Raw genomic sequence first — 14,289 nt, forward strand, 5'->3', positions numbered from 1 at the left:
AAACATACTTACCAGAGAAAAAAGTTAATACGCTAAAGGAAATGGCTTGCAAGTGTGCCAAGCAAAGTAAACTGAAGTAATGGGGCACATCATGCTTCATATGTATTACAAGATTAAGAAACTGCAAGCCGAACAGGTTGTTTATAAAAAATACATTTTCCAAAATAACACTGAGAATGTCAAGCCAATTATTGTACATCTGCAGAAGTAAATACAAATTTCTAATATTATTACAAAGCAGAAATGTTTTTTAAAAATGCCAGAATTAAAGACCACCTTTAATGCCCCTAATATTTTTTTGCTTCCGCAAAAATGCCATGGTATTACTCAAAATATGAACATATTAACTTTTATCACTATGCTGCATCACATTCTTATTTTGTCTAATCTTACCCAATTTAATCTCTTCCCCCCAGTGATCCCTCCAAGGAGCAGAAAGTGCTCATTTGTTTCACGTTCAAAAAATCAGTTATTGCTCCATGCTTCAGTTGGAACCAATTACTGGAAACTAAATTACCAAAAGGTTTTAACTGATGCCAATTATAAATATTTACAAACAATGAAATCAGGTGCAAGTAGTGCAACATTTACATTTAAAATGGTAAATTCCAACTGGTTCAATGAACAAATAGATCTAAAATAAATATCACTTTCCCTTCCTGGTTCTTGGTCCTCACATCCCAACCTCTCAGCACTTCAGGCTTTCACTCTTGATTTAATCACCAGATCAGCTCCAACCTTAAGATCAATATCAAATCAACCCCTGAAGTCATAACAACTGTCCCTCCCACCCTTTTTCCTTTCAGCCCTGCAACTGACACAATCTCAATATTTAGCAATGAACTTGATAATCAAAGCCAACAGTAGCACTGTCAAATAATCCTTTCGTTACTCTTGGACCGTATGCCACAGCAGATAATGGCTTAATTTTCCACACTTTTTCCTGGCTTTCATTTCTGAAAAATAAAAAATAAACTGTCTTATTTTACTTACAATTATAATATGATAATAATCCTTGCATTTGATATATGCTTTTCACGTCTTCTTGATGTTTCAAAGTGCTTTACAGAATAGACTGTAAAGTGGATTGACCGTATATTTGTGGGCGAACGCGGCAGCCAATTGCGCACAGCAGCGTCCCACAAACAGTTGTGGATTGAAAATGACCAATTTATTATTGTTTTGTTTTGGAGGGATTATTGTTAGGCGTTTGATGGTGATTGCTTATGTATTACATGCCACCCCTCACTTCACGCAAGTTAGCAATTCCCAGTTTTCTTATAAAAGTAAACAAAATCATGCAATAGTACATTTGATTATTATTATCTGACAGACAGTTCATCTTTACCAGGCTTGAAATATTCTACTTGCTATTTACCTAAGGCAAGTTGCTGCAAAGCAATGCACCAGTTTGCAATAACATCATTGGGTTTATCCCTCCAACTCCAATAATTCAGTGTTTCCTTATTGTACCTGATCTCTTCTGGCCTCTTGCAGCTGTTACCTTATGCCACTCGTAGCTTTTTCAATTACAGCAAACCAAAACATCTAGTACTCCATTTTAGGTGTTGTTTTTCTTCGTTAAAACCAACTTTAAAACCTTTTCCCAAAGGCTGATTTATATGCAAGACATTGTTTCAGTGACAAAACTGCTAAAGTTTTGCAATAACCCAGATTAAATCATACAACACATTGTTTGTGTCAGAACTCCTAATATAGCAAGACCAACAAGATCCCACTTACTATTCTAAGCTGCAATTCCCACCATTGCAACCTCAAAGAAAACATTCAAGTTACAATTTCACAAATATTAAACAAGGTTTTTCTATTTTTAAAAAACAGCATATTTGAGCACTTATGCATTCAAGCCTTGGATGAATGTAAGGTTTATAGGGAGTCAAGCAAGAATCATTATTTGCAAATGATTGCTGTTTTTATGATGGGGCAGGGCAGAAAATGGAAATCTGTACCCTCCTGTACTTTTACACAAATGAACAAACGGCAGAGGGATAGGTTGGTTCGGTGCAGCAATGAAAATTAACAACTAAAAATGAAGTACAGAAAAGAACAGAAGGTCTCCTCATGTCAGCTTGCATTACATCACAGTGTAACAAACAGAAGGGGGAAAAAAAATCACAAATGACCTTGAATCAACCCTGAAACGTTGTACAGTATTGTGCAAAAACACACATGGTTGTACATCAGCAAGGTGCAGTCATTACATTTATAAAATTCTTTCAGAGCCTGACTACAAATCTTTTTACCTTTATGGATAAAACATTAAGTCACTTTTTTTTAAAGCAAGTACAAACTGCTTGACATTGCTAAACCACAAATACAATAGGTTACTTGTCTTGCTGTGAACAGCCTTGTAAGATGTCAAAATCTTTTAAAACTTTGTATCCCTGAACCTTTAAAAATAAAAATTGCAAATATGCAACAGCAACAAATTATATTTGTATAGTACCTTTCACGTTGGGGGGATATAATAATAATCCTTGCATTTGATATAGCGCTTTTCACGTCGGGAGGACGTCCCAAAGCGCTTCACAGAACACACTGTCAAGTGAATTGACTGTATATTTGTGGGCGAACGCGGCAGCCAATTGCGCACAGCAATGTCCCACAAACAGTCAGAGATTAAAAATGACCAATTTATTATTGTGTTTGGTTTTGGAGGGATTATTATTAGGCTCTGTGTGGAGTAAGGAAACTTGCCCAAGGTTTCGCCCTCTGCCGGGAATTGAACTCAGGTCTCTCACTTGCAAAGCGAGTGCTCTAACCACTGAGCTACAGGACTCCACTGTATTGCTAAAAGTACAAAATGTAAGCTTCAAATATCATTTAGTATATACTTCTGGGAGTTATATTTTTTGAAAAAGAGCAAAAAATATTTGTGGCATAAATTTTTGTTATTTTGTTAATAATTTTCAGATAGAGATACAAAATGTAGCTTTCAGTTAGAGGATTTTTGGGAGTAAGCAATTATCAGTAATGTGCCTTCCGACCTTCACACAGACACTCAATAATGCAGTCTCTGACCACCTTCCCCCATTGCTAAATCTGCAAACAATAAATATGAACCAAAACATACAATCTTTCAATTAAGATTTAAAAATATATATTAAATATACATATACACACAGAGGCTATTTCTAATATTACCCAAATTGTTCCACAAAATGGTAAACTGAATGATCAAGTAGTTCGGAGGGGTCTCTCTCTCACACACATATATTTTATTAATGTAGATCAACAAACTATAAAATGATATTGTGACATTTTGATTCAATGGTGAAGGCCAGCAGGTCAGTGCTTTTTACAGATAATCAGTTTACAGCCAGGTCACAAAAGAACGACATCTGCTGTCAACATTGCAGTAGCAGTTGGATGCATTGTATACCTCCTGCTAGTTGATCCTTGCACCAACACTGGTATCAGTGAACAGCCAGTCCACCAGCACAGCAGGTCAGTGTATTCATGCGCTGAGCCACAGATTGGTAGGATACGGATGTGCACTCATGACTGCCCACGCGGATTCTTTCCAATCTCAATCAGAGCTGTCAGGAAGGAGTGGAATGAGTATTCAAAACAGAGCCAACACATACTGCTGGTGGATACCAATTACTAGATGGTTCCAGAAAGGCATCGGCCTGAGGATGACTGCCGCTTTCCCCATATGCAGAGTCAAGTACTGGTGGGGGCAGAAAACTGGGACTTGAGTACTTTAAATATATGATCAATTTTCCAATGAACCAGATGCAGCAATGCTGATATCCAACACAACAGTCCCTCCCTTCCTCTCCTTTCCGGTGGATGGAGGAATAAGATTTTATTAAAGAATATAGCAAAGCCTCCACAGATCAATGGCTTGTTATCATTCAATGTTGGAAGAGGAGAGTGGGGAAGGAGGGGATGTTACAAGCTCTAGGCGATTTTGTCTCACCTATATTGGTTCGTGGATTGTTTGCTTGTAAGGCTAATAAAGTTTTGCAGCATTCCTTGACACTTCTATTTAAAGATACGAATCTAATGCCCTGGCATTGATTAACAGTTGTCATTGCTCTGCCTGAATTGTAATCAATAGAATATATACATGCGAGTGTGTGAACCAAGGGCAGCAATTCATTCTGCTTCCACGACTTTGCAGCTTGCCAACTCATTACTGCTGTTCCAAATGGAATACTTAATTAAAATATTACTAACAGTCTCTGAAATGAATTGGCATAAAGGAGCAGATTGCTACATGTGACGGGCTTTGAATTGTATATTAGGAATATCAGAGGAAAATATGAAAAGGGAAAATCAGGAACTTTTTATGAAAGCAACGAATGCAAGGCATGAAAGAACAATAGATCAAAAGGAAAGCTCTCCTACCCGCACTGCAATTTTTTTTATTTCCTTCAATTGGTAGTTGAGCTCAGTCACTGGAAACACATCATGTCAGCAAATAGCTAGCTGAAAACATGACGTGTTAACAGGTTGGTATAATTCGAACATTCTATTCCCATTGGCCTATAGATTCATCCCTCTGTAAAAGATTATATCAGTAGGGAACACTTCATTAAAAAAGCAATTTTACCTAAACTACGACAGACGTGTGGTTATGTGTCCTATCCTGCAGAATAGGAGCGAAGCCAATTCATCCCCTTGTCAGTGGGTCAACCAGAAATCAGTGCAGACTTGACTGCTCACCAATATCATTCATGTTTTTTTCAAGCAAAACATCTCTAGCACCTACAGCTTAAAACGGAAGTTGGTCTTCTNAAAAAAAGGCCCAAGGAACTAAATTTTTGGGTTATTCTAGGACATAAAAAAATCATTAAAAATTGCCCTCATATAAACATTAGTACAACATTAATAAAATGTATTGCAGGATCCACCATTTAAATGAAAATTAGCTGCCTTTAAACAATTCAAACCCAAACAATAACTTATTTTACTTATTGAATATCTAATTAAAAACAGTAGTTTGTGCTCTGGCTGAAAAATGATGGACATAGTCCTCTGTATGTTACACTCATTACCTTCTAGATTTGTGGTTATGCTATCCTCTACTTCTCTTCTGGTCTCTATGGACACTACACCTTTTTCAGTCAAGAAGCTTAGCAAGCAACATATTCTCAGGCTTCTGACAATGTCACTCACTACAAAAGGAAATGAGTTTCTGACGAAAGGTCGTGGACCCGAAACGTTGACTCATTTTCCTTTCTCCATAGATGCTGCCTGACTTGCTGAGTTTTCCCAGCTCTCTCTGTTTTTATTTCAGATTTCCAGCATCTGCAGTATTTTGGGTTTTGTTCAGAAATAATTTCTGTTCATCTGCATCAACATTCAGAAGCAACTCTTTTCATCAATCCAGTTTGAAAATCAGATATCAGCACATTAATGAAATTGTATCACATGACCTTATATATACCTCAACTAGACCTACTCCTTCTCCCTCCCCGCCTCCACTGGCTTAAATCCACTAGATATGCATGCTCTTGTAGAAGTACACTTATAGCCACTTGTATGAAGTGTAGCAGCAAAAAGGCTTTTCACATAACAGAAAAATTCAACAGTCCAATTTTGTTTTGATTTCAGAGCTAAATATTCAGGGTATGTCCATGCTTAGTGAATTTAATGATATCTAGAGCGTACATCATTAATATTTTATTTCATCTACATTTTTCAAGATTTTTTGAGATAGTGGACAGTCAGAGCTTAATGGAAGATATAGATCTGATCTCTGTTTTTGTTCCAACTAAAACAGTTAATTTAATACAAATGATCCCACACTTTTTGTACAAAACAAATGCAATGGGCATCGAAGCAAAACATCCAGCTCATTTCACTCATCAGGCTGAAGCAAACTCACAAGTAACGAGTTGTTTGGTTCGTGCTCTTACAAAGAGGAATCTTCTGGGTATTTTACAATTCATCCTGGTCTATCCTCAAGTTCGCTTGTACGTAGTACTGGGCTCATTAAGGTCAAAGATACTGAACCAAAAGCATTCTGTGATAAGGTATGTAATTCACACTGGAGACCAGAAAAAAAACCTTTAAATTTCGGGACAAGCAAAATACCTACAAGTGCAATATGGAGATGCCACTAAATCAAGCAAGTGAGACACGGAACATCAAAAAAGTCAATTTTCGGAAATCAGATTAACAAAAGATACAACGAGAAAGAAAACTTCAATCGAATGCTTAATGAGACAGATCAAATACCTCTGCTTGTCAATCAAGGGATTACTCAAGCAATACAGTAGAAGGGATTCCTATCAACTTCCTGACAGTTAAATACGGCCTCACTTGATTGATATCCCATTTCATGCGCTTATAGATGTCACATTTTAATGCTAATTTGTCGTAGTCAATCAAGTCCATCTGTTCAACTGAGCAACTCAAGATCACTGACTAACCAGCTCCTGAAACACATCTCTGCATTAGTTTGAGTTTGTTAGAAAGTCAATGAATCTCAAATTCCTACCACCATAAATACAATGGTAAGTCTCCTCCAGAGTACTGTGGGCATTGGCCATTATCACACACAACGAGTTTACCGATCAGTAAATAAATATGATTCACTCTGGCTTCTTCTTCAGAGACCAACCAATGAAGACAATTTATGTCTTTACTCAAGAAATTTTAGGTGCATGTAGTTTATACACCAATATATATGTTCTCCAGCTCAGGCTAGTGGTGAAAATCACGAATAAATCCTGATCTCACTCCTGAGGCCCATATTTTCAATCTCCTTCTCAGTCTGTCCTAGGTTTAATAAAAATGATCACTTTCTCTAAATTATAAAATAGCAATTTGTCTACACTTATGCATTAAACTAATGGGAATACATAGATAGGTCTCATGACTATTTAGAGCAAATTATCCCAACACAATAGACAGAGAAGTGAAACATGCTCATTCCATAAGCCTTGATTTCAGCACAAATTTGGGGCACTATCAATCAATGGCTGGCGAAAGGTGTAGAACTTGTGCTCAGATCGCGATAAGCAGCTTAACACCACTCATGTTGAATATCATCACAACAGCAAAGGGTAAATAAAAAGATTACACGTACAACAGAGCAAGAGTATATTCATATAGTTAAGAGTCTGCATAGATAGCTTCATTATTGCCAAACCGGGAATACATATTTTCTAACATAATTCTAATTAGAGTTGAATGCATTATGCTTTTCACCTTGCAAGATTCAGCAATACAATGCAACCTCTGAGAGTGCAGGATGCCTGACTGAAGAGTTAAATAAAATTCTCATTACACCTAATGAAGGAGGATCCATTGTTCTGAGATTGGGAATTATCAAAGAACACTCGTTAATGTCATTGCAGGCAGCCAGAAATATTGCATTCTCCATCACTGTCAACCCCGATACGATTTTTTCTCTTCAAACAACAAAGAAAGTCGCGTTTGAAAACAAAATGATTGTTTATAGACACGAACAGTAGTAAATTCAGTGACAAGAAATATACCGAAACCATTCATAAGGTGAAAGTACGTATGTTGCATTGTTAAGACTATTTGTGAACACAACATGAATATGACAAATCACTCAAATGCAAATCACCACTATGCAATATGACACAGACCCCATTGAACAGAAAGCAGCCACAATGTCCTTCAGTGCAATGCAACAGCTGATTCTCTCATCACCTAAGGAGTGCATCAGTTTGAACATGAGAGGTTGTTGCCTGTTCTGAGTAAACTATTGTAATGTATCTATTAAATATGGCTCAAGTTTATTTTAACCAATCGCGTATTACCAGTCTCGTTATTATAAAAAGATTCAGTTGGAAAACTGGATTTTGGGTTCAGACTGCATTTCTAGATCTCTAGAAAACCACATTTTCATACCGCAAATGCCACATCGCCAAAAAGTAGGACATCTGGCTACAGTGAATTTACTTTTAGTGTACAATTCAGTGCAAGAAGTGTTCATAATAGACGTACACTTTACAAAATACATTGGGATTGAACAAGAAAGGGCTAATGTTCTCATCTCCTATTTTGTTCATGTAAAAATAATTTTAATGGTGCATTATGACCAATTTTTGTTTTTCTCTCCACATGATAAAAGACATCTGTTCAAGCAAGACAGAACCTGGCACAGATGGGAACGCCACATTTACCAAGAGTAAGGTAACAAGCATTGCATACCTATGTGCAGGCAGTATTTTGTTCAACCTCATTTAGTTTGGGCTGTTGCTCAGACACTGTTTAATTCAGCTCATTAGTCTCAGGTCCTGTTTAAAATGACAACCTAGGCAAGTTTGTCAGATGAAATTACAGAGATCTACAATACAGTCATCCCAAGCCAGTCCCCTGATCATGGTAGAATCTCCATTATCATTGATCAAGAAGCAAAAATCTTGAACAGTTTTAATCAGTACAAACTACCCTGCTAATTCCCCATAAGGTTGCAGGAGTGAGCTTTCGACTGTATACATCGGACGGTTGTAATGATTTAAAGTTGTCAGGAAAACCAAGCCATAACTTGGAATACCAACTCTTCTGTTACTTGCATCCAATTCTTACAACAGCCACTAAATTAACTCAAACTAATGAGCATCGCCACTTCAATAACTTATCCATTATGGATATTGTGGAAAACATTACTACACCATTATCAGTTGGAGGGAGGTGGAAAAAGCAAGGGTTCTGTAGTACCTCATTTGTGTTCCAGCGGTGTCTTTCCTTTGGTAAAGCAGAACATTTCGGTAGACATTCAAGCAATTTCTTGGGCAAGAATATTTTCACATGACTGCCATTGCTGTTCCCATGATCATCTGAAATGAAGAGACATGGTATAAATTATTGACTGCTCCAGAAACATATGGACAAGGTCACATTAGGCTAAGAGTAACAAGCACACACAAAGCACTTGTGCAGCAGAAACCAGCTCAAAACATTCTGGAAAGGCCAGTAATGAATCTGAAATATTACCCTACGGAATGAGAAGAATCGGCATTTTGTTTTAACTCCTTGCTCATAAGGCATGCTTTTCATTTTTTAAAACATCCACCATTTCATTTACACTTTTAACAAAACCTAATTACCATTTTTGCCCACAAATAGGACATTTTCAAATGTTTTTGAAGAGGCTTTGTTATGTAACAGATGAACAAATTTCGAAATGTAGAGACTTCCCTTCCCACCCCCAATATACGTTCAATCATAATTTGGTATTCATTTTTCTGAACCGAGCAAACCCTGTTTTTACCCACATTTTGTGACCATTAGGGGACTTCCCTTAAGTGTTCTTTAAGTGTTCTGCACGGTGATCAGTGATTTGCTTTGTATTTCTAATATGACATGTCGCAGTATAACAGTCAAACAGAAACCTTTTCTAAATGTTAGCATTCTGTGAAATTTTCTGCAACACAGTATCACAAGTTTTTATTTTGTAAATAAGAAATTATGTTGCAATACAGACGTTCAATAAAACATCATAACTATTAATCTTAGGCTTATTAAAGTGCAATGGCAGTCCTCAATAATATTTGCTAAACACAGATCAAAATACAAAATAAACCCAAATAAACCTCTATACAGAGTATTCTTTTAAAAATTACTTGAATAATAGTTCAGTAATTTTATCTCATGACTCAGATTTCAATTATAAACCTTCACTAAACCTCCTAATTAGATAACTGCTCTAAACTGCTCTAGATATTGATTATTCTATATACACCGCATAGAAATATAGAATACTTTGATGGTCGGCTGGTTGAAAAATAATAATCTTTGCATTTGAGATACAGCCTTGCATCTCAAAGCGTAAAGTGGATTGACTGTGTATTTTGTGGGTGAAACATGGCAGTCAATTTACACACAGAAATGTCCTCCGACAACGTAACACATGTCCAGCACTCCATCGGAGTGTCATCTTAGACAATGTAATTCCAAATCCAGATGTGGGGCTTGAACCCACCACCTTCTGACCCAGAGGCAAGAGCGCCACCACTGAACCAGAAAGAGCTGAACGTCCAAAGCATTACATGATCTACGTGCATCCTTTCATTTGAATGTTTGCACGTATACTATTGCTCAACATGGGTTTTCAAAAAAAAGGGGAACTTTTTGAACTTTTCAATGAACTACACATTATAAAGAACAATAAATTGTTGTCGGCAAGTAAAGCTCTTGTGGTTTAAGACATCGTCAAAGCCAGCAATCTATTATCTAGAATATTTCAATAATCTTCAAATCACTTATGCCTCAAATTTTAAATAACCATAACTTCTGCAAATGATTATTACTTATGACAAGTTTTTGGACAAAATGATATCCCATAACAGGAACAAGGCATCTGAAGAAAATCTTTAAAAGCTCAAGGGAAATATATTATGTACATTTTCAAAGCTTAAATGTAATTAAAAATCATATTGTCTGGATAGATAATACAAGTCTGAAATTTGTTTTCATTTATTCTGAGATATTCGTTCTTGGACCACTTAGAAGTAATCCCAACAATAGTAGTCTGTTTTAACCCCAAAGAATTTTCTTTGCAGTAACTGTAAATACTGGTAGAAATTATCGACACAAAACTGGAACTGTGAAGAAGCTATAATAACGTGACACTGACTAATCCCAGGGGTAACGAAACAGAAAATATTGGTATTAAAACTTCGAATATTGTTTTAGTTTTGCGCAATGATAACGAACATACAGTCTCTTTTTATTATTTTGATTTCTATAAATGACAGGGCTTAAAGATGGTAGATATTAGAGCAGCTCTCCCTGGGACTCAATGAGCAAATTTACCATGTGGTTGTGCTAGTGAATCATAGGTTCAATCGTAATCTATGATGAGTGGGATGATGATGATGGAAAGCCATGATGGGTTTGGGTCTGCTCTTCCTTTCAAAGGGGNAAAAAATCTAAACAGTTAACTGAAGCATCAGATTTGAGGTTCCTGTACATTTCTGTGGAGACTAGAAGCCAGGAATTCCTCAGTCAGTTTGATGATCAGATTAGCGAGTTTCTAGTGTAAATTTCTTTTAAACACCACTACATCATGCACATTGCCTAACCTTTATTGGACAAACGATTATGATATATTTTAAATGTTATATCTGAAATAGGAGGGAGTGGTTATCTGCAGCAATCACTCTCAATTAAAACATCCATTTAGTAAGAAGAAAATGAATGAATTCAGTGTAACAATCTACACTCTCCTCAACAAGACAGAAATTTACTACATTCATATCCAATATTTGTCTGGAATCTCTCCACGTCCGAGAAAAAGCAATGAACTTGTAATAAATCACAAGATCAAGCAACAGTATAGGTCCAATCTCAAGCTTTCCACAGTCTGAGGCAATATTGTTCCTCGAAAATGCAGCAGCGTTCCTCAGGATCACACCTACTCGTTCTATCTTCACTGGACCAGTGGGCTGGGAGGGCAAAATAAGAAAACAGTGGATCATAAAATACCTCCCTACACCCTACCTTGCACCCTATAATGTCAAAATATTTCAAAGCACTCCAAAACGAATTGGTGCATTGACTGTAGGCAAACGGGGCAGCTATTTGCAAATAGCAATATCCCACAAACAATAATGAAGTGAACTACCAGTTTATCTGGAGATTATTGGCAAGGAAGCTGGATGAAACTCCCTTCCCTTTTCCAATATTGTCAAGTAATCTTTAACATCCACATGAACAGACAATGTAACATCTCATCCCAAGGATGGCAACTCCAACAATGTAGGATTCCCCCCAACAACAGGGAGATGTCAACCTAGACTCAAAGCTCAAGTCGCACTGGAGACTTGAGAGGTTCTGAACCCTCAACCTTCTGATACAGACACAAGCCAAACTGACATTTTTTTGGGTAATATTTTCAGCTAACATTATTACTACCGTATAGCTAATGATCTGAGGATAGAGGGGCCAATCTGAAGACTGGGTTAATGATAAATGATTCAACCTCTGTACTGTCTTATCAGTTTTCACACTTTGCTTTGCATTTTGCTCTATGCCCTTGGCAGAAAGCAATACACTCATTCTCCAAAACCTATAGTTAATCTTCGAATGAAATACTTATAAATAACACAATATTGCTGCTGAATCCATTTTGGCCTAATACTGCAAGACACTTCATTATTCCAGTATAAAATTACCCAACCATCCATCCATGTATCACTAACAAATATTACTGATGAATCTGTGGGTCGTATGAGATGCTGACCATGTGCATCACTAAGCCTTTTGTGCATTCAGGATGTAAAAATGGAACAGAAGAATATTTTCATGGTTCACACCTCACTGTTGTCATTATACCAGCTTGTGCATCAGTGGCTGCAGAAGTTAATCTAAGATTCACGGAAGTGGACTACTTCAAAGTGAAAACAAACAACATCCCACTCTTCAGTTTTAACCAAGGACTCAGTCCTTCTGATTTACTTGTTAAACACCTAAACTGGTGAGAAAGCTCTGAAACTGGGACGAACAGCTTACTGAAGCAGGTGAAGAGTTCTCAACTAGGAGTCCTACTCTACATTATGACGGCATTCCTGTTTCTTGTGCTAATCAAACAATTTGCACTGCACAAAACTTAAAGACATTTACATTAAAAAGTACTGTTGAATGCAACCATGTATGCTGTAGTTTGGTTTTAGAAGACATACACAATATTCTAGAAAATCAAGAATATTCTGAATAATTCATCAGCTTCCTTAAATCCACAGCCAAATAAGATGAAACCTCGAAAATGCTGGAAACCATAAAAAAAACAAATGCATCGCCTGAAATCCATTTAACCACTGGGAAAGACATTGGGTTAAATTGCTAAACCTATCCAGTGGCAAAGTCAAATGTATAGGTTCCCAGATCTGCCGTGTAAGTCTATTCAGAGACTCCCAGTGGTAGGTAATTAACTAGTGATGTCATTTCCTGGGCCCCACAAGTTCAGATAGCAAAGCTTCCCATTTTCCTGCTTAAATGCATTATCACAATATTCTCAATACAACCTCAGTGTAGAAACGTACCAAGTTTATGAAAAAACAAATTAAATGTGTCTGAATTACTTACTTTCTACATGGCCGGGAGTAATGAGGTCACAGATGATGCCTGCATGTTGCCTGAAGTATCAGACTTTACTATGTTGAAAACAGATGACTAATGTGAGTCCCAAGGGTCTTTTCACAAAAATGAACCCTTCAGTTACAGCTCAGTTGATACAACCAACCAGCACATGAATCAATTACAATTTTGCTTTTGCCACTAGCCACTAACCCTAATCAAATAGCTGGAAAATGCAGCCTAGCCCAAGAGAACAGAGAGACTGACGATCTTGCTAAGATCTGGCCACAGCAAAACCAGTTTCACAAACCAAGCTACAATAGCAACACAATCAACGATGGACCAGTAACAGTGGGAACTGGACACTGGTCCACGGCCAGTGAGCGTGATCTAACTCTGTTAAATGCTAACTCGCTCGAGGCTCCACCACACAGGAAGTTTCCAACATAAATATAGAAAACGACTATCTGTCGCAAAATAAAATTCGGTCACAGTAGTTAATGTGTTGGCAGACCAGTACTTTTACTGTGGACCAACACTTCATCAGCTGCAGGTCTTGATCCCTTAATTTCAAGTCAATTAAAGTAACGTTCTGATCTTTGCATTTTTATTATAACCTCCTGAATATGCATATAGGTAGCACCAATAACACCTCAATTAAATCTATGTATGGCTTGTCATTCATTACTTGTCAACAATTTCTTGTGAACATAGATGAAAATTACTGAACTTAAACATTGGCCAACTGTCACTTAAAGATCGGGTATTTTATATGCAAGTGTAAGAGTTTCTAGTTGAACAGCAGTTTTCTTGAGCAGAACTTCAATTTTTCCTCTGGGTAGCTTCCTCACACAACCATACAAGTAATCTTCAGATTGCAAAAAAAAACAATTCTTGGCATTCCTCCAAGCAGCAAATTTAACTCTCCAAAAATTCCACTGTGATCCAACTCGGAAACAAAGTCTTCCATTCATCAGACTGAAAGGAACATAATTCACTACCTATTTTAGACACAGTTAAAAATGCATATCTACTTGTGCACTCTTGTGCAAGCAAGAATAGAGCTGGAATATTTTATTTTATTCCTGGTAGGCAGATACTTAATAATCCTTCATGTGACATAGCGCCTACAATAAAACCTCTCAAAGGCATTTCACTTGTAACTGGTGCCCTGTGTAGTGACTATGTATTTATAGGCAAATGTGACAGCAAATTCCCATTTCTTAGGCAGAGAAAGCTTGCACCCGTCACTATAAA

General features: G+C 37.0%; 1 protein-coding gene across 1 annotated transcript in view; it reads right to left on the reverse strand.

Moving 5' to 3' along the window:
- Positions 1 to 14,289, reverse strand: part of camta1a (calmodulin binding transcription activator 1a) — a 278,218-nt gene that overhangs the window by 256,828 nt on the left and 7,101 nt on the right. The window contains exon 2 of the mRNA XM_042343585.1: positions 8,674 to 8,792. Within this exon, the coding sequence (XP_042199519.1) occupies positions 8,674 to 8,792 (119 nt within the window). The remainder of the gene's footprint in view (positions 1 to 8,673; positions 8,793 to 14,289) is intronic.

The sequence above is a fragment of the Callorhinchus milii genome, unplaced genomic scaffold (genome assembly GCF_018977255.1).
Source record: "Callorhinchus milii isolate IMCB2004 unplaced genomic scaffold, IMCB_Cmil_1.0 Scaffold24, whole genome shotgun sequence".
Taxonomy (NCBI): domain Eukaryota; kingdom Metazoa; phylum Chordata; class Chondrichthyes; order Chimaeriformes; family Callorhinchidae; genus Callorhinchus; species Callorhinchus milii.